This window comes from Acipenser ruthenus, chromosome 24, assembly GCF_902713425.1.
Source record: "Acipenser ruthenus chromosome 24, fAciRut3.2 maternal haplotype, whole genome shotgun sequence".
NCBI classification, from domain to species: domain Eukaryota; kingdom Metazoa; phylum Chordata; class Actinopteri; order Acipenseriformes; family Acipenseridae; genus Acipenser; species Acipenser ruthenus.
Genome location: NC_081212.1, coordinates 995,240 through 1,022,437, shown reverse-complemented (window position 1 = coordinate 1,022,437; position 27,198 = coordinate 995,240). Strand labels below are relative to the sequence as shown.

At 44.5% G+C, this 27,198-nt stretch overlaps 1 protein-coding gene across 4 annotated transcripts; it reads right to left on the bottom strand.

Moving 5' to 3' along the window:
* Positions 1-238: 238 nt before the first annotated feature.
* On the bottom strand, positions 239-25,720 carry LOC117429710 (CUE domain-containing protein 1-like). 4 transcript variants are annotated; one of them, XM_034903204.2, is made up of 11 exons: positions 25,352-25,720; positions 9,906-10,684; positions 8,385-8,566; positions 7,709-7,835; positions 7,153-7,369; positions 6,564-6,635; positions 5,755-5,844; positions 5,375-5,468; positions 5,076-5,134; positions 4,800-4,881; positions 239-4,474 (listed from the first exon to the last, which is right to left on the bottom strand). In XM_034903204.2, coding segments are annotated over exons 2-11 (1,242 nt in total). In that variant the 5' UTR covers positions 10,224-10,684; positions 25,352-25,720; the 3' UTR covers positions 239-4,473. The 4 variants fall into 4 exon arrangements, with proteins under 4 accessions (XP_034759095.2, XP_034759096.2, XP_058853851.1 ...); XM_034903205.2 differs by having other exon boundaries at positions 8,439-8,566; XM_058997868.1 differs by lacking the exon at positions 25,352-25,720 and adding an exon at positions 23,988-24,113.
* Between the last annotated feature and the right edge of the window lie 1,478 nt (positions 25,721-27,198).

Below are 27,198 nucleotides of genomic sequence, written 5' to 3'. Positions count from 1 at the left end.
TATATATATAAATGCACAGCTTTAACAAGTGTAGCTCTGTAAGAGCAGGGTTACCATACGACCCCATGTTCACTGGGACAGTTTAGACTTTTTAACTGACATCGCAATGCATTCCGGTACATTTGACCTGCCCCAGCCACCTTTCACTTGTTTAAGATCATTAAAATACACCCCCAGCAACCCAGAGATATGCGAGAGTGTGTGTGTGCAATAAAATGAAGCAGCAAAAAGTCCTAGCTAGGGTACAACACAACTTTATTATATGAATAACTAATAAACATCTTGAGTGGAAGAAAAAAAAAAAAATCTAATTAAGTACAACAGAAACAAACCTTCATGGATTTCATGGAGACTTGCAAAGTCAGAGAAACAGCCAAGCTGTTCGTTTCTTCTTGTTTTTGAGCATCTTTCCACCAGAAAAAAAAAAATCCAGGATTTCCAAAATCTTTACTGAGCATCAAAAGAAACGTATCTCTTATATTTGGATAAAATTCACTAGATGTGATCAAAAAATGACAAACTCTGTTTTAGAGCAGGTGCAGTGACTTTTTATTGGGCTGATTAACAACTGATATCACAAAGATGCTGCAGAATGATCTGTCGATCTTGGGCAGGTGTTGTGACTCTTGGTCTCCCAGTTGGTGGCTCTGTCATTGACAGAGTGCGTCTGGTTATACCGTCTCGCCAGGTCTGAAATTGCTGGCTGTGAGCACCCAAGACGGCGAGCCACAGCACGCTGCCCTAGTCCAGCCTCCAACATGCCGATCACACGAAGGCGCTGCTCTCTGGACAGACGTGGCATACTGTTTTTTTTTTCTGTGATTTTCTTTATTGCTTGTATTCAAGCTTGCAATTCAGCAGCTGAAATCACTCCATATCCAGTGTCCAATCAACGGTCTCACTAATTAGGTGATTAAGCGCATATGCTTCCGTCACAGTCACTAAAGCATGTCATGGTCAAGGATGAATGATCGAGGGATTAAAAAGAAACCAAAAACATTTTATCAATGTTCATCATTTATATACCTTAAATGTGTTACAATAGTGAGAAGTATCTTCTGATGCTCAGTATATATTTCTTTTAAAAACATTTAGTTTACACATATTTCAATTTCAGTATTGTCATAAAAAAAGGAGAACCCGTTGTCCCTTTTTTATACAAGGACTTCCAGAACTCAACTAGATACACATGGCAAGTTAAAGTTTACCTTTGAAATGTCTTACATATATATAACCAATACATACAGTATGCATTCACCCGTATATCTGAATTATGCACCACTCAGAACACTGCTCTCGCATCGATACGCCGGGAATAAGCTTTCTTGCTGTGAGAAAGTAACGGTTCTACTGGCCTAACCCCCTACATTCAGGAAGCACAAAACACCAGCATTGTGAATTTCTAATCACAGAGAACTTGCCAGCACTACAAGCTTTATAATCTAGCCTTTATCATCCACAGAAACCTATTGGGTAAAACTTTCTGCCCCACCACAGGAAGTGTAGCATGTATGTACTAGATGAGACTGAACCCAAACCAGAGATCTAGACTAGAGAAATATTTGAGCTCTATTAAAAACACAGAAGGTATTTGATCTCTGCTGGACGTATAAAACAAAAGCTTATCTCAAAGAGTTGTAAAAAGAGCCTGAAGCTGTCGACTGGAGTTACAATGACAGCCGAACCAGAACAAACACACAGGAATCAGAGTCAAGCCTCAGGGGCGCTGTCCTGCATCCCCTTTGTTCACCCAGTTACCCCCGGATCATTAGCAGGTCCATGCGAGCAGGCATGCTGCAGCAGCATCATCATCTACATCCACGCTCGGGACAGACTTCCTTCTGTTTGTGCTTCTACACACTGAGCCTCTCTTTATGGAAAAGGGGAGGCATTGTTAAAAAAATACCAATACTCTACTTAAGCAATTGTTTTTATATGGAACTATATTACACATATTTCTATGCACACGCACACACACACACACACACACACACGGCAGGTTTGACAAAACATTTAATATGAAAAAAAAATCATGTTAAATCACCGGTAGTGGAATGAAATAAGACATTAAAATGAAATATGTAATGCGAGGACATGATTAGCATTGTTATGTCATAATGAACATTCTTGTAAAAGACATCTCCTTTGCCCGTTTGCAGTATAATCCTTGCGTTTGTTTTTCACGCGTTGTATAAAGAGGGTTCGCCGTGGTTTAGGAAGCGATAATAACTTCAGCGCACACGTGATCCATGTACTGTATGGATCACAGGTTATGGATAAGTGATGTTACAGTACAGTATGTACAACTGGAAGAAAACTGTAGATTAAAAAAATAATCAAAACAAACAGAAATATCAACCTGAATAACACAGCAAATTAACCACCAAGAAATGAGTTTCTGTATGTCACAGCCCAGGACTTTACACCTCATCCAAGTGCAATAACCTACAGAATTATTGAAACATATTATTAGAACCTCTACATACGTGAAGCTGAATATCAAAAGGGGAAGGAGGACACAAAAGGCTTCCGTCTGCTGGAGGACCTGCAGGGACAGGCAATTGATACTTTCAAACAGAAAATTAAAAAGGCTATGAAAAATGGAAACCAAATGGGTCAACGTTTGGGTTTGTTTAACATACCTTGGGGAACGTGCGTTTGAAAACAAACAGGGGGAGGTACTTCTAGGCTTTCGATGCCATGGTAACCACAATCACTTCTTACTATTTCACTCTATTAAACGTACCTGCATAGTACGTAGTTAATTATGATGCTTATGATGACTGATCACTTCATTTTAAAAAACAAACCTAGGCCAGCAAAAATCTCCAATCAAATCCTCCCCCTCAAAATTGTATTTGATTTAGATTGAGCTTCATTGATCTAAACTCCAGTCTGGTTTATTTCCCAGGCCTGGTTAAGTAATGAAAAGCAGCAAGACAAAGGGGAATTTGTGTTGAAAATCCCTGAGAGATCTGGTACTATCTGCACGTGGATGTGGAGGCTCATTTACACAATGTTGAAACAAACAAACAAAAATGTGTAGGACCATGCTTCCATATGAATAACGAACATGCAAAACATTCGGATATCCTTTTCACTGTAGATGCTTTTTAATTAAAGATTCAGGTTAGCATTAAAACACCGCTGTGGCATCCTGAAAATCGGGGAAACAGTAAAAATATAAAAACAGTGAATTCATGGTTCTGACCAACTGAACGGAGTATAGCAATACCAAACATTGTTAGAGCTATTTCTGCTCCTTGCCAATTATTCACACCAATACATTGTAATTAGTACTATCAGTCACCTTTTTAAATCTACTGTATGTCACACAAAAAACAAACCGACACCTGATCATGTTCACGACATTGATACAATGTGCAGAGTTTCCTTAGCCCTCTATACTGCGTGCTTACAAATGCGCACCAGACACTGTTATTGGAACAGGAAAGACCTAGAGAACACATGGTTTAGCTCTTTCAGTGGGAGAATGCGCTTCACTCCCCTTCCCCACCCAATTCCTATTCAAACACCACGTTCTGTAAGATTTCCATATACATCACCGCATGCATGATCACAAGAATGAAAAATAAATCTCTGCTCATTTAGAAGCATGTTGGACAAGATCAACACAATACCATTTTTTTTTCCTACGCAATTTACAGCCACTAGTTTTTGTCCATTATTAATTTCTGCTCTAATAATAATAATAATAATAATAATAATAATAATAATAATAATAATAATAATAATGATGATAATACTAATACTGACATATCGGTAGGTCCATCTCTTTTTAAAAACAGCATGCAGAGGTGGGTGTTATGCTGATATTACAGGTGTCGAAGCAGACCTGGTCAGTGAACAGGTATTGCTACAGTACAGAGCACAGGGACCTGGGACCCCATTCTTGTTAACAGCACAGGGTATTCAGGGCTCTCCCTACACTCAGATCATGATGCTCCACTTGCAGTTTTTCTGTGTTCAGAATATTCCCCAGGTGAACCACACTGTGTGTTCCAGAATTAATGCCTGTGATAGAACTTTGAAACAGAATAGGCATTCTGCTCTAAGAATGCCACTAGCGTACAAAACACAGCAAGGAACTCTGTTGTGTAAAATGCAATACCTGTACAACATTATTTTTTTAAACAGTAAATTGTAGAAACTTGAACGAATGATGACAACATCATGGTATTAAATACAGAAGAAGTCAACTCAAGTTCTGTATACATTTAGAAGGGATGTAAACGGCTCTATTAAAACACTGAAGCAGTCTTTAGTATGAGGTACTGGTTTTCTGTCCCCCCCCAACCGGTATTAAACTGTGCCTTGTTAAAAAACTGCAGAGAACAGGAAAGCACTGAAGAAAGGAAGGAAAGTGAGCCAGCTGCCTTCATGTGTCCGGCTCCAGATCAGTCAGGTCGGCTCCACACAGCAATAGAAACCCAGGAGACCTGGCCTTGGGGATCTGTGGAGAGAGAGAGAGAGAGAGAGAGAGAGAGAGAGAGAGAGAGAGAGAGAGAAAAAGAGAGAACAAACTGAAATCAGGCAGCTAGCTAACCTTTCTTTAACATGCACCAACAGCTTGCACAGTACATTTACCATGCCTGCTGATGCGCATAACTGCTCCTCTGATAACTTCAGAACAGCCATTCATAGAAACAGTAGCAAAACACGCAAACTGTTTGATGATCCCCTGTAGCTCTGTACCCCCGCCCCCCCCTCCCCTCCCCTCTCCTGTCCCGCCCCCAATGACCCCAGCCTGACTGGAGCGCGCAGCCCCGCTCCCTCACCATGACGGAGGCTCCCTGCGCCCCTCTTCCTCCTCCTCCTCCTCTTCATGAGCCGGCACTCTCCTGCCCTGCACATCATCATCTGCAAAACAAACAGCCAATGCAAACACCAGGGAGGACCATTTCAAAGCAGGTAAGGGGCAAACCTTCGCTACTGCGCTGTTTGAACAGGCTTTGCTTTGATTCACAGAGCAAGCCTGATCCTATTACAAAAGGCGTCGCCAACAAAAAACAAGGCTGGAAATGTTGAGAAGAAAGAAGTGAATTGGATCCTACCACAGGAGTTTCCTTCCACGTCATCCAGCAGGTTTGTTGTAGAGGCCGCTGTCCCCAGGCTGAGCATCAGTTAAGAAGCATTCAAAAAACCCTATGCAGAGCTACATTTTTAAAAAATTCAACCAAGAACATTTTTTTCAATGTTTCATTATTACAATGTATGGCATCCAAATTGAAGTTTGTTCTTGTTGAGTTGATCAGTTTTTCCTTTTTAATGTGTCCTAATCCATCACATCACATGCGGGTTAGGATTTGCCTTCATACTGCCGTGGATTTCTTTCATGAACCCAAAAGGATACGCCTGATGCTTCAGCAATGTTTTCCTCTTGGGCTTTCTCATCTTCGTCTTCTCCGAGAAAGTTCTCGCTATTTCAAACAGTTTCTTCCTTGTAGCTGTAAAAAAAAAAAAAAAAAAAAAAAAAATATATAATTTTAAATTTTAAAACAGCAGAATTCGAATGCTTCTCTAAGCTGCGTTGGTGGCTCTCTGCACTAAACTCCTGTTACACAACCTGCCCATCACTTGTCTGGTAACAGCTTAGTGTATTAAGAACTACAGAAGTGTGCAAGGCACAGAAAGACCAAGCGATTACTATCAGCTCAATATTACAGAGGATTGTGGAAGAGCTGTTAAACTGTACATGTGCATGGTAGCACAGCAGGCAGCAGGCATTCTTACATTTGCCCATGTGCTTGAGCTTGTCTCTGAACATGGCATCGTCAGACACGGTGCTGCAGGTCTCAACTGGCCCCGGGGCGCTGTGATCACCTGCAAGACAGACAGACAGACAGACAGACAGACAGACAGACAGACATTATCCACAGGAACATCAGCTACCTGCTCCTACAGCCACCCAGAATGCAACTATGATATATGTAGGATGTGGGTAGGATTACATACATTGTACCCATCAGTCATGGCAAGGTCAATTCATTAGATTAGTAGAATTATTATTATTATTTTTTTTTTTAATTGGGTCCAGTTAAACCCCAATGCATCTTCTGCTGCTGCTGCTGCCTTATGGAGTTTCATTAAGAAACACAGCAAACTGAGTCATCGTACGCCCTCTGTTAGTTTCACGAAGGCTTGGGCGACTGACAAAACCACTTGAATTGATTGGCGTCTACGGTTTTTGGAATAAATGAGCCCTGCAAATGGATATCTGGTTCCTCTGAAGAAGTTCTGAACGATACACAGGGTGTTATAAATAAACAAGACCTGGCAAGAAGAGTGTCAAAAACGAGCCGTTCCGGAGTGAGCTCCCAGTCAAATCGGTATTCTATCTGACGCTATTCAAAATATGCAAAGGTTCCTCCGAACTGATCTGCTGGACCTTCTTTGCCATGTCACACCTGAAATGCATGTCGAGCACAATCTGCAGACGCACATGCATTTCCTCTGCCTAGCAGACGGGCTCCCCCTATGCATTCCACTGCGTTTTATCAGCACCGGTTCTGCAAAACGGAGGTTACTTTAAGAGCATCTACCTGCTGTAGAATTCTCCAGGCTGGCCGAGGTATGGCTGGGCTTGGATTTCTTTGATTCGTACTTCAGCCGATCTAAAATAAAAAAGAGCTGATGTTTCAACACCACCAAGTACACTACTGTCCGCCCGCGAGAAAGCGGAGACCAAGAAGAGCAACCCAGATCACTTGCCTACCAGCCTGCAGCATGCAGCTGCGCGATGTTATTAGCCTCTAGTGTAGCATGGAAGCCTGCTAGTGTCATGTATGCATTCCAATCACTGTTCTGCATGGGGATAGAATGATACTGGAGGAGGGGCTACATTAAAAAGCCAGTAACAACTGGACCATGGTAGCTGAGGCAATAAAAACTGTTGCAAGCTTGGCACTTGAGTAAAAGCATAGTGAATCTGGCTTGAAGCACCTAAACGAAGCACATAATAATAATAATAATAATAATAATAATAATAATAATAATAATAATAATAATAATAATAATAGCAGCAAGAAGCTACTCAGAACAGTAAACTTCAAATGCAACTTTCTCCAAAGTGAGTGCTTTGTTCTATTCCTCTAGTTACAGTGCTGCTATTGACCCTGTCGGACCCCTCACCTTTCTCCAAGGCAAGGAGGAACTCCCTGTTGCGCTGTAGCTCTCTCATGAACTCCTCGTTCTGCAGGAACAGCGCGATCCTCTCGTCATCCAGGTACTGTTTCAGCTTGCGCTCCTGCTCAGTGGCCACGCCCTGCGATGCCTGAGCCCCGCCCCTCGCTGCTGCAGTCACTGTAGACCCCGCCCCCGGGACCTGGGGTTGGCTGCTCTGAGAGTTCTATAACAGGCAGACACACAGACATTACCCCAGTCAGGCTTCTGCACAGCTAAAAGGGACAAGGCAGGGCTTACTCCACCTCTTAAGATGAGTGTATTGAGCATGTGTATACAGGAAGTCATCAACACACTCCTGCCTCTGTGCATAAATCGATCTCAGACCTGTGCTTGTGATCATAGGAGGGTGGACAATAGGAACCCCCTTTCCCAGCACAGCCGAGAACATGAGATATTACGATCACAGGACCTCAGCTCAACATACATACACAGTAGCAGTAAGCAGGGATAGCACCATTTTACTCTTGAAGATGGTCAGATTCTCCAGCGTGTTGGAGAGTACCTGCACACTGCCCCTCTGCTGGGGCAGGATCCTCAGGAAGTCGTCTGGCAGGCTGCCCAGTAAGGGGGGGTTCCAGTCCCTGTAGCGACGGGCTGGCCTGGGACCTGCTGGGGGCTGGGCGTCAAACCTGAGCAGAGAGGCAGAAAAAAAAGAGACATCAAGAAACTATCAAATCAACAGAGAGGGCATCAAAAAACAACCAGATCAACAGAGACATCAAGAACCTATCAGATCAGCAGAGAGGGTCCCCCAGCTGCATCTACACCTCCTGCACCAAGCTTCGATTAGGGTTAACAATGGCAGCATTAAAGAAACCGCTCTGAACAGACTACAAGAGTAGTGCCAAGCATTCTTCAAGGTGCTGAGAAAATCCCTACCACACTTTCAATGATGGTTATTTTCAGAGATCAGAGCCCAGATAAAATGTTAATCGTCACACGAGGAAGGGATTATTATCACCCCCCCCCTCCCCTCCGATGGTACTATTAGAGCAGACACTTCTAATGGACACTAATCCTAATTGCATTTTGATAGCTCCTCTCCGTCTCTCTCATTCACTGTTATATTACAACCACCATCTGTTGAAAGCCGATATCCCCCCCCCCCCACCCCAGATATTTTTTTCACTGGTTTCACACGTCACCAGTATCCCGAATACAAACAAAATCCTACTTGCATGTAACTGTAGCTACTGAGTGCCGTGGCATGCCCCGCCTCTTCCTGCCCGTACCTGGGAGGCGGTATGGGCGGGGCCTCGGGGTACTTCCTGTCGTAGATGTGCATGTCGTAGGCAGGGGGGGAGTAGACGGGAGGAGGCTCCTCGTCTGAGCTGTCCGGCTCCAGCGTGCGCTCCAGAATCTGGGAAAACGAGACAGAGAGAGAGAGAGAGAGAGAGAGAGAGAGAGAGAGAGAGAGGATACAGACACAAACAGTTGCCAAGTAGTTCTTAAATCGTGACATTGTGCTATTCTAACTCTGTTTTATAATTCAGGATAACACACAGAACACAATACATGTGTTGATAGTACATTGTAAAAGTCCTATAGTCTCTGTACAAGGCATCTTCACGTATTAGTTGTTTTTCAGACTGTCATTGCATAGCAGTTTGATCCATTCCTGGTTTTACTACGAGTTTAATAAGACTCACCTGCACTTGTTACCTATACACTGTGGCTAATCAAGCGTGTAGTAAAACCTGGACCGGGTGAAACTGCGATTTCAATCCCTGAATTCAGACAGAGAAATAACGAGGGAGCGCGGTTTACAGAATGGGCAACACCTTGGCAAATCTCGAAAAGCAGCTGGTGTTTTAAGGCATGTTTCCAATAGAAGAGAAAAATGGGATGCTAGCTAAGTGAGCACCACTTGGGAGAAGAGAATCCTCCTACTTGAGGACCAAGGTAAAAATGACCCAAGAAGGAATCATGTAAACCACTGTGTTTCCTTTGAAAGACAGAGCTCGATTTTAATAATCTAAAACAGCGGTGGTATTTAGATCAGCTGCGGTCTTCGCACAGGGGTAGAAACTGTACTTCGGAGCTCCAGAGGCCTGAAGGACCAGATCAAGTACAGGGAATCCACCACCAGATGGCACTCTTTCAATGCCAGGACGAGGGGTTTGACACCATTTAGGGCAGCGTCCCTTTCTTTGAAACAGGATCCCAACCAGAGCCCCTTCAAATAGAACAATACCTGCTTCTGACTTTGATAAGAGCTCTCATAAGAATGAATGAAGCTAGTTGACATTGGGATGTTTCTAATCCAATTCCATTTGATACTGCACCCAACTTTAAATGGCCTTTCAAATCGATTTGCTCACTGCGCACAATAAAATGACATTTCTGTCGTGCAACTCAACTCCAGTTACAGCACAGTTATAGATTACAGAAAAACAAACACAAAACTGCAAACACAAAAGGGGTCTTCTTCACAGGTCCTCTAGCCACCCTGGAGAAGACACCCCTTTGCCAGACCTGAGGTCAATTACAATCGCAATTGGGCCATTCGTAATGAATTGCAATCGCAATGTAGTAGAATTAACAGCACAATAGAATTGGAATAGAATTGGAATAGAACTAAAATAGCATTGGAATAACAGTTGCAATTTCAGCAAACAATTGTGCTGTGACTGTGATTCTAATGGTACCTGCCCATCCCACGAGCAGGCAGGGCGCTCACTAGCGGGAGAGCAGCCTACCTCTGGCGGGATGCTGTCGTCAGAGTCGTCACTGTCGTCGTAGCCGTCCATGTTCATCTGCAGCAGCTGGTTGATGGTTGCCTCCACGGCCCCGCTGTTAGCCCTCAGCACGCACTCGATCACGTCTGAGTCCACGCTGGGGAACATGATCTTGAAGTCCTCCATGGCCTGGTTGAACTCCAGCCGGCGGACCGGCCGGGCTGCGGGACGGCTGTTGTTGAGATCCTGCGGCGCGGCGGAGGAGCCGTTGCCGGGGGCGCCGTCGTTGCTCCCCGCAGAGCCCCCTCTCGAGCTGCTCCGGCGGAACAGGCTGGTCATCTTCACGAGCCTCTTTGGAAAAATGTTCGATTTCCGAATCGTGGACGGCACGTGAGAAAACGTGACTCCCCCCCCACCCCCCGATCTGATTACTTAAAAGTAGTTTTTTTATGGTTTTATTTTATTTGCTATCGTGCTGTGTAGATTGCCATCACACCTGCAATGTGAATCCGCCAAACAGTCTTCTTAAGGGGGGGCGGGGGGGCTAGAAAAGCGGCTCAGTGGGTATTCTGTCTAAATCCCTGTCTATCATTATCTGTCTCTACATGCAGTCATCATACTCTCAAGAAACACATGACAAACTTTGCTGGATAACTAAAAAAAACAAACAGTTCCACCACACTCATGAGTTTCCCCAGATAAACGGTTAATCTCGCAGAGAGTCAAGGTGTAGGATGTGTCCCAGACTTCTGCTTGTGCCTACGGACCAGCCCACCATCTCCCGAGGAACAGCTCAGTACCTGCAGATTACAAACAAGAAAGTCATGTTACAACCCTCGGTTTATTAGAATATTGCACACACACTTCCACCCATCGCCAGCAAGTCTACAGCAGCTGTAATATACAGTGCTGTGCATCTAGACTCTTAACTGTCGACCTCCAACAAAGCCTCCTGCATCTAATGTTACAACAGGGACCGTGGTGTGCAAGCGTGTGCTCATTAGAACAGGGCTCAGGGACCGTGGTGTGCAAGCGTGTGCTCATTAGAACAGGGCTGAGGGACCGTGGTGTGCAAGCGTGTGCTCATATGAACAGGGCTCAGGAACCGTGTTGTGCAAGCGTGTGCTCATATGAACAGGGCTCAGGGACCGTGGTGTGCAAGCGTGTGCTCGTTAGAACAGGACTCAGGGACCGTGGTGTGCAAGCGTGTGCTCATTAGAACAGGGCTGAGGGAGCGTCATTTTCACCGATGCCAGCTAGATAGACTTTGCCATTGTATAAATGAAACAGCAGTGACAAACAAATCTGGACAGCAGGGGCTGGCAAAGAGAAGCAAACACAATACATACAGCTACTGCATCTGCTTGCATATACACAGAGAAAAATACATGAGTTAAACAAACCACAAAGCAGTAAAATCGCTGGAGGGGTCAGGATCAAGACATGTCCATGCAGCTTTCAGAAAATACTCACGACACGTTTAAACTGAACTCGGACACGACTGCCCTGAAGACAATGAAGCACGCTATTCGTTCATTATGATAGATTACAGATTGCTCTACATGGGCAGCGCTGCTTTTCCACTGCAGAGTTTAACTGCAATGTAAAACTTCAAAGAAGTGAGTCTGACAAACATTTCAGCTAGTGCTCTGTACTGGGCTTGCTTCAGTTACCTTGCAATTTGAGTTTTTCTTCATGTATTTCAATTATTATGAAAGAGTCTATGTGGCAATGTGCCCCGTCCCTGTGTGCATTTGTATGTTGCGTGTGTGTGTTAATGTTGGTGTATAGATTGGTACACGGGATATAAACGGGTCTGTGTTTCACGTATATTTAAAAAGTGTAGATTTGTATTTAGGCACGAGGAGAGCACAAATCACTTCACGTGCTGGTTAAATGTAATATGTGAGCACGGGGTTGCACAGAATTAATTCACGTGCTGGGATTCAAGTGAATAATTAATTAGTAATTGAATCCCAGCACAACAGTATATATAGAGACACGTAGCATGCAGTCGGGGTTAGGTGTTCGGTGAGTGGAGAACGAGTGTGGAGAAGGAGAAATTAAATAATAAGAAAGAACGTAAATATAAAGTGAATAACTGTCTCACTCACCGTGTTTCGTTTGTCTGTCTGTGGACTGTCTGTTTACTGTGTAGTCCGTTTTGTTTGTCTGTTTATTTTGGCGCAAGTGCCGTGTCCTGTTTTGTGCTGTTTTCAACCCTTTTATTTGTTAATAAACGCTGAGTGCAGCCATTGCACTCAGCTCATCACAACCACTGTCTGTGTTTGGATTCCTTTCTGGTCTGACGCCACCCACTCTGGCCGTCTTTGTGACAGTCTAATTGCACAATTCATAAGTGTTTCGAGTTAATGATTATGTGAGTCAGTGACTGTGTGAATTTGGCACAGGGAGTGAGTCAAAGTGTATTTAGTTGACTGCGGTTGGTGTAGGTGCAGTCGTTCACTCCAGCAGCGCGCGCACACACACACACACACACACACACACACACACACACACACACGACAAACCACCATTAGAATGCAAAGACTTTGAAAAGAATGTCAAGAATGTCAAGAATCTGTGATGTCATACCCACACATGGATTTTTACAGTATAGGGTTGATTCAAAAGAGTTCTCCAAAACCGAGAGATTGTCAAGCCAAGATTTCAAAGTGCTTCCCCCCCCCCCCCCCCATCCATCTGTCTTCAATTTTAATCTGCGGTTGGGGGCTTTGTGTAAACGGCATGCTTTTTTCCATAAACCAGGTCTGCACTTACTGGTATTAATGAACAGCGGGGAGAAACAGCATATTGCCATCAGATGGCTGCGCTGTAAGTTTTATCGTGGTAACGGATGGAAAACTTGCAAACTGTCTGACTATCAAAATCTTTTGGCAAGGGCTCGCTGCAAAAAGAAAAAAACATTCTACACCATGTATCATACTGCCAACAGAGTTCATATTTCATCTCTACTGGAAACTTTAAACAGCTGAATCCTGTGAGGCACGCATCAGCCTCCATGATCAGTTGGATATTAAAGTGCGTGTTTTTAATATGCAGGGCTGGCATGCAGCCTTGCTTACTCTTTTCCCACAGCAGCATACTTCAGTGATTCTGTGATACACGGCCGAGCATAAACAGCACAGTACAGTCCGCCTCTGCTAGAGAGGCTGGGATGCAAGATTTACATTCTCTCCTTAGGAATATATACAAGGAGGATGTAGTAGGGATCACTCATACAGTATGAAGAATTTAAAACTCGGTACGGAAAAAGTGTGCGTGAAAAAACCCATCTGTATACAGTGGAGTCTACGTGCTCGACTCGTGCTACAGCACCTCCTTAAACATGCTTGTGATTCACAGGGCTCTGGGGACAGACCCAGGGTCCATTCGCTCATATTGCAGCTTGCAAAAGTACTTCATATTGTCCGCTTTCCCACTGTCAGGCTTCAAGAAAATAAAAAATAAGATGCTTTCACCTCATGCCTCCTTTGATCCCTGCCCTACTTCAAGCACGCACAGTATTTGTTTTCAGTCCTGCTTCCCCAACTGTCAATCTATGCCTTTATTTATGCCGAAAAGAAATATTTAACCTGGTACAACTGTACCAAAAGCATCTGATGTTGCTGCAACTCAATACATCCGAGCTATTTAAATATGTTAAGCACATACTAGAACTTCAGATTGTACAAGTGTTCCTCCCAGAGTTCCTGCCAACTGGAGCATTTCTGCATCATTTCCTGAAAGCTAGAGCGTTTGAAATGAATTTACCGCTTCATGAACTCGAGACGTATTCATTTCCAGATGCTGCTACAGTGCTACAAATCTTTCATGCTGCCCAATACGTTGCCCCTGTCGGCCGCTCACATTCCCTTCGGTCCTGGATCCCAGCTCTCTATATTGCCAGGGGCTGTGCATGTTATTTGGTCTCTTCAGTGCCTTGTGAGCGACGCACAATGTGCAGCAGAGCCGGTTGTGTGTTCATGGAGACGCGCTTCACCACAAGGAGCGCAGGCCGCTTTGTGGGACAGCTGTGAAGCCAGGGAGCTGTGGGACCCTCGCTGGAGTCCACTCCGCTCAGCCGGGGAATACTTTGCAAAGACAGTTAAAACAACCCCAGAGATGCACCCCCAGGGCACTCCGTGGATCAAGCCTTCTTTATTCATGAGATTACGCTCTCACTGCATATGGTTAGCCGGTGTCGGGTTTAACCCTGCAATGCCCATCTTTGTCCTGGTGCCAGTTGATTTGGAACTGAATTAGTGACGCATCGTGTGCCACAATAATGGGAAGCAAACTTGAAAAGCTTCAACTTCGCAAACAAACAAACCAAAAAATTACATAATAAGCTGTTTGCCTATGCTCTAAAATATAAAGTTTTGCATCATTAACACCATGTTGCTGCATTTAGAGAGCGGCGATTCACACTGAGCAGGTGGAGAAGACGCCTGGTGCATCCGGCTGGGTTAACGGAGATGCAGTTTTTAAACAGCAGTCAGTCCATACCCAACGTTGCAGCCCTGTTCTGTAGGGACGACCATCTACAGTGATCACAATAGGTCCAGTATCCTCCCCCTTTCCCTTCCCTTCTCTGTATGCCTGTGATAGATGCTGGTTTTCATGCATGGCTGGCATTGCAGGGCTGAGTCTGTGAGGCTACTGCAGGGAGCCGTCATCTTTAACTAGCCTGATTGGAGAGTTTATCCGTTCGGAGCCCCATGTTAGCCCCGCAGCTGCTACAGAGCCATCGGCCCTTTGTTCCTGAACCCGGCATGCCGAGCCGCCAATCCTTCCAATATAAACGAGGCACGAGAGTTTGGTTTTTATTCCACACCTTCTTGTGATGTGATTAGAAAAGAAAATACAGAAACAGACTCGGGGTGAGCTGTACATAAGGGAACACGGTTTGAAAGCTAATGGGGAAAATTCTTAAATATATACGCTTTTGTTTGTAAGCGTGACTCTGCATTTTATAACAAAAAGGTACAAGTTGCAACAAAAGGCCAGAGTAAAACACATATTTTCTTCCTGTGTGGTGGAGACAGCAATGCTTTACAGGAGGTTGGATCGTTTTTTTTAACTGATGGTAAACCACATTACATCTCTCTGCCTAGCTGCCCCGAGACCTTGCTAGCGTGCAGACTTTGAATCTGAATCTGTTTCCCATGTGCAGCATTAGTGTGCATTACTATAGAAGCAGGGCATCACAGTGCTAGGAACAAACAAGTGAAGCACCACTGGGGAGCTGTATACAAACACAATTACCACTGAAAACATATGGCAGGATTTCAGAGCCATTAAACCTGGTTTGATATACTTAGCACAGATCAATGCCATTCCCATGGACTTTTAGTCCTGACAGTATATTAAAGACGTGCGTGCGGGATGAAGGTATCATCCTCAGTAGAGCTACCAATCTAGTGGAGCGAGTCTCTCTGCCAAGCCCTGCTGAAGTCTGCAGCTCACACAGCGTACGGCTCCTAATCTTTGGTCATTACAGCAAATTAGAGTTGACCTGTAAGTAAGGAAGGCAGTCCTCCTTCCAGATGTGTGCAGATGTTAGTCGCACATCTTAATAAGCAGCTGTGTGCGTTAAATGCGCAGGTGTTGCGCATGTCGGGATCTGGGTTCAAATCTAGAATGTTCTTTTCAGTTTCGGAATTTGAACCCTTTAAAGATAATGTCTTTGAACATAATTTCCGAGGAATAACCCGAGGAGTCCCGCTGCCCAGTTTAACCGTGATGTGAGGACACTGCCAGCTCCGATTCCCTGCTTGCTCTGATCTGAAGCTTTCTCTGGTGTTTTTTGTGCTAATGGGATCTGTGCGGAGATCTGCGACTGGGAACCTGTGCTCCCCTGACACCTCCGAGCTTCACTCTGACTGCTCCGAGCTTCACTCTGAATATAGATGGGTCTGTCCTAAACAAAAACCTACAGTCTGAGCCTTTTAAACAGGAACACCAATGGATTTCCAGCCTTGTATCCAAGATGAGACCCGCAGTCCCGGGATGCCCATGGAAGGGAATCCCAAAGCCTAGAAGCACATCTAGAAACCTCCCTCTCCCCTCCCGATAGCTGACTTGCATAACACCAAAGCCATTCTCTGAGTGACGTGTAAGGTGCCAGCTGCTCTTAGCGATGATTTCCAACGTGGTATATAAATCTGCCCCTATGATTATGCTATACTTAGCATCCAAAGCTGCGGTTCTTTGTCCTGCACAGATGCACACAAACAGCTTAATACAGAAGCCCTACCTGTCCTTGGTGCTAACATTATTCTGCTGCAGTCATGTTACATCTGTTAGCCACCTTCAAAACACATTGCATGGCGAGGAGGAGGAGTGCTAGACCCTGGCAAACCAGAACAGCAGCACGGCTGCAGAACAGGCAGTCTCAGCCCGGGACCGACGAGCACTGCAGGAGAACCGGGTTATAATGCCATCCATCTTCATCCCCATGACAACGCTACACCAACCCCCAGGGCTGCAAAGCAAAGAGCTGGTAGCTTAGATTACAGCAGACAAGCCTCTAATCCTCAGCCCTGCGCACTCGGCTTTGATGTTTTATTTATTCATTGTGGAACTAGATTTTTAAAACCTGTGCTCTATAGTCAAGCCCATGGTGAGCTGGCCTTGTACAGCGTTCTTTATTTTTTCGACTCTGCAATCTAGCATGTGAGATTCCTGCACTCTTAAAAGAACGCAAGCACGCACTACCGAGCCCCCGACGTTCAAAACTGAACATCACAGGGATCCAGGGCTGCCCCCAACGTATCAGAAAATCATCTCCTGGTTGTCTTGACTGCTTGCCTGCGTGCCTGGGCTGCATGAAGAGCTTGTTTCCGGTAAGGTCTTGGACTGGATGTTATTCAGTGTGAGGCTGCACAATGAAGCACAAGGCAGCTGTCAGAGGTGATACCTGCTGTGCCGGCCTTTCCCTTCCAGGGATTTGAAATGACAATCCCAGCAGCGAGCCAGCAAGAGCCGCGCCACACCTGCTCCCTCAGTCAGCTAGCCGCACACAAAAGATGGGAACACTGAAGCAACTGGAGGGCAAAGCGGGGCATCCCAGCATCACAGGGGTTTAAAGGTACGCAATCACAAAAGCCTGCAAGTGGAATTACATTTATGTATAACATCACCTCCCCTTTTAAGATGCTCAACCACTGTGCAATGAGACATCAGTGAAAAGCACCAAACCCAGCTTGAGGCCTGCATTCAGCACATCACCTAATGAAGCAGTCCTTCATAGGCTAGCGTTCCAGCTCCACAAAACTTCATTTTACCTCCAGTGGGTGGGGAGAGCGATGCAAGCCGAAGGAAAGCGACTTTCATTAGAATTCCAAACTAGACACGACTGACTCAGGAAGTCATGGTAATTAGGTCAGTCATTAACATGCAGAGACCAGACCCAGACCTTTGTCCTGCACAAACTAACATCCGATATTCACAAGTCATCCTAGGAGACACAAAGGGCTCTTGTAAACGGCTTTTTTTTTTTTTATTTTGGTCTCTTCTCCAGTGATTTGAAACGACAGGGACTTTGGTACGTGCCTGCACGATAGGAATGCAATAAAACAGACACGTGGTTTGGCTGCATGCCCGGTGATGGTACAGGGACAGCTCTGCTAGAGAAGTTTAACAAGAAAAGAAAAACAGCTCTAAAATAAAAATGTAGTAAGCAATCCCGTACTGAGCTGTGGGAGGAGGTGATGGTGCAGCGGCTGGTACACTCTCCTTTCCTCTTCCCCTGGAACCGGGTTCAATTCCATCCTGTGTGCCCGTCTGCACTGAGCTCACAGCAGTCAGAGGAAGCCTTTAATACTCAACACAGCTATTTGGGATAAGCGGTCAAACTGTGTCAACAGTTTGCATCACCAGCGGTCAGTTGAGCGCTGATGAACTGCGGTATCGCTCGCATTTAAAACCGATTGAGTAAAACGATTCTCAATCCCAGTGCATTTAACCTTCTGAATGTGTTTGATTAAAGGGTTAACAGGGTGCTGTAATTGGCACAGATTGTCTTCACAACCTTAGACAGTTTTGCAATAGACCCGAGGAGACTTGGTGTGAGTGGTATTCTCCTATGGACAGCAGACAGTGCAGACTGGGCGTCCTGTTCTCAGTTTCAATATAAGAAATGAAGTTCATCTTAAAACTCTGAAAAAGGTTTCTGTTTCAAAGGGTTCATGAACACTCCCTCGTACTCGGTCAAGACAAGCTTTGCGTCATTTCACAGAGACTTCACAGAGCTCAGGGAGCCATGTTTAACAAGGCTCTAGGAAAAAAAAAACACAAACACTGGACAATGTTGTAACAATGATATCTAAGAACCAGCTCTGACCTGCAAAGGGGTCCTAATTGCTAATGGAAACAGTGTGGTGCTTTGACAGCAATCTAGGACCAGCACTGTTTTCAAGGTTCAGATGGGAGAGGGGGGTCTTTCTCACATTTTCAAAAAGGTCATTTGCAAACCTCTATGCTGCACCACCTGGAATTAAATCAAGAGAGAACAATGTTTTGCTGTATATAGTGTAGCAGCTGGGCCCCTAGACTCCACAGCTTCTCTCCAAACAGCCCAGTCTCTAGCCATTATACTGTCGCTTTCCACTCTGTGCCAGTTTCTCTAGGTTTCCATGGATTCAAAGGAAAGCACTTCATTCATAATGCTGCTTAAACTCTGCAGGCACGGAAGCTCTGAGTGGAAAGCTTCATTACACCAGGTCTTTGTGTCCCACACCAGCGTGTAGAGTTCAGCTAGCAGGAGAATTAGGGGTTTCAAGGGTCGCTAGTTTCCTTGCCTCAAATGCATTCCTTCAGTCTCCCAACTGTTTCAAAAAGAATTCCCAGAGTACAAAACACCTGAAGCTAATTACGGAGTTCTGGAAACAGTAAGACGTCCCGCTAAAGCCAGGATACTAACCTGTACGTTCCAGTAGCGTGGCACAGTCTGCGACAGTGTGTGAGGAACAATCCCACGAGAAGAGGTACGTGGCAAACGTTAAAGAGGGTTAGGCTAAACACTAGCTTCCAATTCCCTTTTTTTTGGCCTAGTTTCACAAAAAAAAATGAAATGAAAATAAGGAAATTCCCCTCAGTGCAATTCAGTATTTCGAAACTCGTATCTGTGCAGAGTTCAAAGGATGAAGCACAGTCACACAGAGCCATCATGCTCCTTTACTATTAATAGCACCTAGACTGCAGGATACAGCAGATGGTACAGTACTGGAAATCCATCTCTGTTACAGGCATGTGTTAGGGTAGGGCAGGGAGGGCTTAACTATATTTAAATGAATACCCAAACCACCAAGGACTCTACACACCTGCAACAGTGTGCAGAATACGGATTTCACACAAGCCTAGTGTTCACCTGGCTACAAAAAGACCTTTAAGACATGGAATTAAATCTGAATCATGTGATCTGCTACACCACCAGAAATCAATGGCACGGCTGTCTTAAAACACAGCGGTTATCTTCATCACGGTGGTTTTGTTCTTGTAATGCTGCTGCCGCTGCAGCAGATCCATGAATATGGCGTGGGCTGTACCAAAGCTATACAAACAAACAAATCGTCCCATTTTAACAATTCAAATCAATTCCAGGACAGAGAAACGAGGGAAGAAAACCAACAATCAATTGAGCAAACCCGGCGCAAAGCTGCTCCACGATGAACAGAGGCATTGTTTCTGTGGGAGAAGGAAGGAGGATGACGTGGAGCGATCTGGGGGCAAAAAGAAAATCCCATCTCAACAACGAGGCGCATTATTAGAGAAGACTGGCAGCCTGCAGGCACAGCGAGGCACTGAACGAAGATAACAAGAAGCAATCACATCGCTGTCGCCGTCCTCTCTCTCCGAGATTGAAAGCACCTCCTTTCCCATTCATCACTCTTTCATTTGGAATGCTCATTTGCTGGAAGGGGGAGTGACTCTTCCCATGGCTACGGGCAGGCATGGTTCCCACAGGTATAAAACAAACACACAGGTACGGCTGCACACTACCCAATCCATCTCAAAAAGACAATGCAACAATACCGTTACCAAGGTAGCTTCTTCCTGCTTTTTGCATTTGATTGTAATGGAGATTTTCTTTAAATCCCTTCTAGCTGTCGGATTTTGAAATTGCACTATAAAATCAATGAGGATTTCAGTGTCCCTCCTTGTTCTACTACATAGAGCTCGGATGAGGTCACCCCAACTCTCCCCCCCCCTCCCCCAGAGATGTCATTAAGACAGCAATAATTTCAACGGGTTGACTTGAATGGTCATTACAACTGCATCACTCACTCGCTCCAGTAATAAACTGCAACACTCAGTGACCACAGTAGCAGAGGCTTATGTCAATATAATTACGGATGAAGAGAATAATTAAGAAAGCACTCTCAATATCAGAAGGAAATTAGCTTGATAGACACGGGGGCAGTTTCTACTGCCGGAGGCCATGGCCCAACATGAACAGCAATCCTATCCAGAAACACTGCACAGTAAATAACACCCTGAACAACATGACTGCGAGAGGGGCTTTAATTGGGTTCCAATGTGAGACATTCCATCACGCTTCACTGCTGTGTCTGTAAAACACACACACACACACACACACACACACACAGTGTGTGACATCTTCAGTCTGATGTCGTTTGCATTGGTTATGAAATCCCTGTCATTTAAGGGGTGTTTTCATTTTTGATCCACCAGCAAACTTCTGGATGTCCATGAAAATAACAGCAGTAGACATACTGTTTGCTCGCCCCTTTTTTTTTTTTTTTGCTTTCAGGATTCCCCACCCCCTTTCACAAAGTATTCTTCAGTCACTGCTCCTGTAAAGAACGTTGCTCTGCAGCAGAACTGTGGATTGCATGGGTGTTACTTTGCACAGTTCCGCTGTAATTCTATATTAAAACCTGAACATCAACCACTTCCACATCCTGATGAAGGGGTGCTTGAAAAGTGACTAGCAGAGTCTGAAACTACACAGGGTTCCTGTGAGTTGCAGTGCCACAGGCCCCATGTGGCAGGGAATCCCAGCATTCAGGAAGCTCGGTATGGTCACAGACATGAGAAACACATTTCTTTGACGCACAATCAGGGTGTTAACTATGACATCATCTCGCCACACCAGTCCCTACACAGAATCAGTCGTCTTTCCTAATCATCCACGCAGCACGCAACGCGAGACACACCAGCAAGGTGGAATGCATCTAAACAGACCCATGCGAATGTGTTAAAAGGCCGTCCGAAACGGTAACACACTTTCACAGCACATACCTGCTGTCAGCTTGAGAGCTCCACAGGAATCGGTTGTGTTTTTTTGAGGTTCAGAAGGCTAAAACAGGATACACAGTATATGAATGGCAAAAAACAGCCCTGAGTGTTCAAAAGAAACAAAGCCAATTAAAACCGGAAAAGAAAAAGAAGATCTAGCCATGAGGGTGGCCTGTCGGGGACGTGCATTTAAGATGTAAAATGCCAAGGAAGGAAGGACACATTTAAAAAGCAAGCGCTGGTGGAGGAGAGCTGTGCTGCGCTGTGCTGTGTGAAGGCCAGGCAGGACAGCTGCAGAACCCCCTCCCCCTCCCCGGAGCTCCTCAGGATAAAGGAAGGAGTTCCTCCAAGGTGTCACCTGCTCTGTGACAAATCCGAACCAGGGGAAGAGACTCCAGCAGATGGGAGGCTGGGAGCCCTCATCCTTCCCATGAGCCTCAGGGGGCCAGCAGAATGAAAGGTCACTAAGCCGTATGCAAACGAGGCCGCTTTAAAAGGAGAGGGGAGTCGCACCAGCTGTCTCAGACAAGCATCCGTGATTAAAGGGACGGAGCCCCTGGTTCCCAGAGAGCCCGCTGAAGCCCCTAGTCTAGTTCAAAGAAGAGGGACCACTGGCTCTCTCAAACCTTTCCTTTACAAGCTACAATGCATTAGAAATGAAATAATCAGGCTTGCTTTTCTCTCATGTCAAATCTCAGAGCCTTCCATAAGGTATTACAGCACACTTAACTGACCACAGACCACTTCCACTTAACCACACAGGGGACTATATGGGTGGCAAGCCTGTCGTAATGGAATAAGACTACAAATAATAATGTACCGTAGCCTTCAGGAAAACTATAGCTTCACACAAAGCCAATAAAAATAATCTAATTAAAAATCAATTTCAAATACAAAATCGATTGGCGCTTCACTGCCTGCTCAGGATACAAAGGAGAACGGACGCATGACGTCACAGACTGATGTTTTCAACGGCATCACTGAACTTCCTCATTTCGTTTATGGACCTCTACACAGTTGTTATCACCGCCCCATTGAGAACAATGTATTTTGAAATGCATGTGAAGAATGGGGTTTGCAAGGATTGCTCTGGTTATTCAATTACAGTAGAGGAGCCCCCGCTGCGATGCTGCAGCCCTGGCAGTCATGATGTACGATGTCCTGCCCAGCCAGCGGAAATGAAAAATGTTTTCACGGTGTGTTGGGGATACTGGTACAGGCCAAAGGGAAAACCCTTCATTGTACTTCATGAAACCCATTAACGCATCCCCTCAACGAGAAACAAAACCGCTTCAACGAAGAACAGCTTCATCTGCATCCCATCGCATTCTCATCTGCTGCAAGCGCCCTTTTGTGCTGCAGACGTTATTTATGCGATTAATAAACATGATCTAGTAAATAAGGCACGCAGCCTCCCCTAGCCCCCCCCCACACATCTGTAAACCGCAGCATCGTGCCTAGCGATGCTGTTTAAAGACACAATCCTGCCCACATACTACTGTGCAGCACCACTCACTTCCCTCATTGCCACAAGAGGAAATCCTCATTCAAACCACCTGTGAACAGCCAAATACGCAGCATCAAGTGCAGCATGTATCACAACGATCACGAGCAGCCTAGCCTTTCATCCCGTGACTTCCCTGATTTGACTAAGCACCTCTCTACTTGACCAATGCACATGACCATGGTTTGTGGAAGCTTGTGGTCTCATTCAGTCTTGCGCCGAGGGTGTAGTTTCAGCACACATACACTCACTCATGTTCACACAGTAACCAAAAGACTCTTCATGCCCACTTTATAGTCCTGTTGCCGAGAGCACACAGGCTGAACAGTCTCAGATTATCTGGGCACTCTGACTGACTGGTAAGAACAGTGCAGCAGATAGCGTGCTGTATGCTCGGCCTGCAACGTCTCAACGCTCTGTGGAATGCAAAGCACAGCTTCGAGATCTGTGAAGAGGAATGAATCCGTACAACCTCACAGTCAGCCAGGAACATCCAAGATAAACATGCAAAGCAAACTCTTAGATGTACCGCAGTACCGGCGCACCACCAAACACTGTGTTAAAAAAAAAAAAAAGTGTACTTTAAAAACTTACAGTTTAGACTGCCAGTAATGGAAAACTACACCAGCAAATAAAGCACCCACAGAGAAGCCCCGTCCCAAGTTATTTTTTCCTTATCTTGGATACGGCTGCAGTCCTTGAGACGAACGGTACCGAGATGATGCAATCTATACTTGCACAAGAGCCGAAAGCAATCTCATCCTTCCAGGTTTCCACTTGCCAGGCTGATGGGTTTGCCACAGCAGCAGTCCTGTATATTACAGTTAACAGCCAAGTCCACGGCACGGCCCCTGACAAGGGAAATGCAAACTGCTCAGCTCAGCACTTCTGTGTGTCCATGAAACACCTTTCCTTTTCCATATTACTTCACAGCAGCTCAGGAAGTTCCTAAGCTCCTGAAGTTCAGAAATCTCGCTCAGACATGAATTCCGTCACGCAGTGGAAAGAACAGATAGTAGGCCTATGCTTTCTTTCCATAGACAACAAACAAGCCAACATGTCTGTTTATAAATTTGTATTCTGTATTCAGATACGTACTGAGTAACCTGCAGGGATGGAAACAAGGCTCCTGTTGCACAGCAGTTTCATCCATTCCAGGTTTTACCACAAGCTTGATCAGTCACAGTACATAGGTAGTGTAACAAGCTCAGGTGTGTCTTATTAAACTCATAGTAAAACCAGGAACGGATCAAACCGCTATGCAATGGGAGTCTCTAAAGATGAGATGCAGTGCTGGGATGTGATTGAGGACAGAGACCTAACCCCTGACTCACCTGCCTCCGTTATACTTGAGCTCAGCACAGCTCAAATCAGTTGATTTGAAAGGTACAGTCGGTGTTAGATTCGGTTTCCTGGTCTAGAAGATGTACATATTTGGAATGTGGCGTCACTCAGATAACCGGTAAGGTTAGCACTGGAACAGAGTTTAATATAAACGTTACCAATATAAATGTGTGTGACACTGCTGTGTATAACAGTGTGTATAAGGAATAAAGCTGAATCAATACTGAGTGTAAAATCAATCACCTCACATTGCATAGCTACTGCTAAGGTCTATATTTGGCATGCAGATTTAGATCAAATTGAACGGTTTAACATTTAGATAACACGTAAAAAGGATCAATAAGCTCCATTAGTAGGGTTTGTGGTTATTTTTATTCCCATGTTTGATTTCCCACTACAGTGAAACTAGAAAGAACGTGTTCATATGCCCGATTTAAAAGGGTTAGGACTGCTTTCAAGACACGAAAAGACAACACAAACAAAGACGTCAATTAAAAGAATAAGCAAACATATATATTTTTTTATTGCAATCCCCTTTCACGTAATGGTGAAGTACAATAATACCCCCGCTCCTAAGACCCCGGCATCGTAATAACATACATTGCAAACCCGCCCAGACGGTCGAGTAGCCGCAGCAGTTACGAAGCACTGTGTTGATAATATTCCCTTTTGTTGCATCGATACAGTTCAACACAAATCTGTATCTATCACAGACTCACTAGACTGGCCCTATAACACATCTGACTAGTGTATTGTCTAAAACCGAATTCGTGTATCGTACATCAAAAGTTTGTTACTTAACCTATAATTTTTGTGACATTACAAAGCAGTGAAATGGTAAGGAAAAAAATATATCTACATTACAGACCTCGTGTTTTTATTATAAATTTGACTTCTCTTTAACGATCGACAGTGGAGCGGATTTCCTATTCCTGCGAAAATGAAACGCTTTCCCTGTTCATTTCACACGCACAGTATTATCTTCCAAACACTTCACGTCTGCTCTAGAACTTAATAAAGTCTGATACACATATTGCAGAATTTTACAGGGAAAAAAAAACACGCGCGGAACAAGTGAGTGCTTAACCGGGAATCGATCTCCAAATACGGGAAGGAATCTCGCTGACACACCGCTGGGATGGAGGAGGTTTATTTGGAGAGGCCTTTAAGTTTTTTTTAACATTTCCACCATGAACACACCGCTAAAATCTAACACCGATCTCCCAACTGCCATGCAGGAAAACACGGAATGCCTTCCTCCACATAATCCAACTGAAAAACAAACGCAACAACAACAGGGGAGACTTGCATACCGTTCACTCTGAATGGGGGGGATATACAAAACCCTACTTACTCCGATTCCTCAGCGGGAGCGCGGCCAGAAGGAGATCGCTTGAACCCACCGCATTTCCCAATCTGCAACTCCTCCGGGTCTGCCCGTGTTGATCTTGCGCGAAAGCGAATCCTCTGCGAGGGGGAAACAGTGCTTCCTTAAGTTTCGTCGGAGATCCGAAACGCCAGCAACTGTACAGCCCGAAGCAGAAATTAGATGTATGTTTGGTTTGGTTACTACGAGGGGGGATAAAAGGAGACCGACACAGCTTCCTAGTGGAGAGCAATAGGAAACGCAGCTGCAGTGGCTAAGCACTTGAGTTTGTCTTGGCTAAAATGTACGAAACCAAGGCTGAGAGACTTCACCTCTTTCACTCTCAGGGCCCAAATTCTATTAAGATGCGGAAAACAAGGAATAACCGTGTGTGTGTGTGTGTGTGTATATATATATATATATATATATATATATATATATATATATATATATATATATATATATATAACAATTATAGTGCATTAATTAAAACACAAATGGTTTAAAGGACAAATTCAACTAGTGAAACAACAGAGTCCTTATGAAGTTTTATAATACACATTTAATGCAATACTCAGATTCTTCATGACAATAACAGGTGTCACGTAAAACACATGGGGCAGGTTTGCGGTTGTTTATTCAATGTTGTGCTCAGCAGTGTTGAGTGCTGTTACTCTTGGACCCCAATACAGATAGTCTGTAGTGTAAAGGGTTAAACTGGCAGGTTTATGTGTCAACCTGGTCCTAATAGAAAAAAACTGCAGATTCACGACAAGTACAGGACCTGGATGAAATGAAAGCATGGACTGGACTACAGCTGGGTCCCAGGACTGGAGCTTTACCTGCTCCGCTGGCTAATCATTAAGAGTGTATCTGTCTCCTATGCCGATATTGAAAATATATAGTCTAATGTATCAATTCACATTTAACACTATATTATTAAAATATATATCAAGCAATTAACATATGTCAATATATTGCATACATGTATTAAAAGACAGTGTTACAAAATACATGATCCCATATATGGACAGTGGAAGTGATCTGTATATTGGCCAATGTGTTATATTGCACTACACATTTAACTGTGATATGTTGTGTGCCAGTATATTGCAAAAGACAATCCGGTAAAGCCACTTGTATAGATGAAGCATCTGCAGAGACCGCTCTGTTGAATTCCATCTTAGCCTTTCTATAACAGCAATAACACACTGCAAGGTGAGCATTGCTGTGAAATAACCACACAGCCAGGTGCCTGTGCACGTGGCTTCACCTCACACGTAACTGCGTTTTCCATTGCACGGTATCCAGAAGCTACCTAGATAAATGTCCATTGCTTTGGAAAAGCTTTTAGTTGAGTGTGCTAAGCTTGTGCTGTGTGTTCCTATTCCACAGTTTATAAGAACTCAGCCTTCTGGCAGACAGGCTCAGCTGTGCATAAAGGAGTCAAACACTTTGCTCAAATGGATATAAAATGATAGCTTTTATTTGCCCTTCCCTGGTTTTCACTTTGACTCCCCAGAACGAACACACTGGTCTGGAAAACAAAACATTGCTTTTAATGATAATGAAAAGCCTTTATTTTTATTTTTCAAAAAGGCTTTTATAGGTATCCTCCCTTTTAATGTAATATGCTTACAAGAAAGGGCGTGGAACACATTCAAGCAAACCCATTGAAAGAACACACCAGCATACAAAGGACTGCAGAAGTGGAACGCATTTGATTTGAACCAACTAGTATGCAGCAAACGATTTGAAACCAAACTAACAACTGTATCGGACAGATACAGTCGAACCCGGAGAAGTGCAATCCAGATGGTGAATCCTGATTGTAG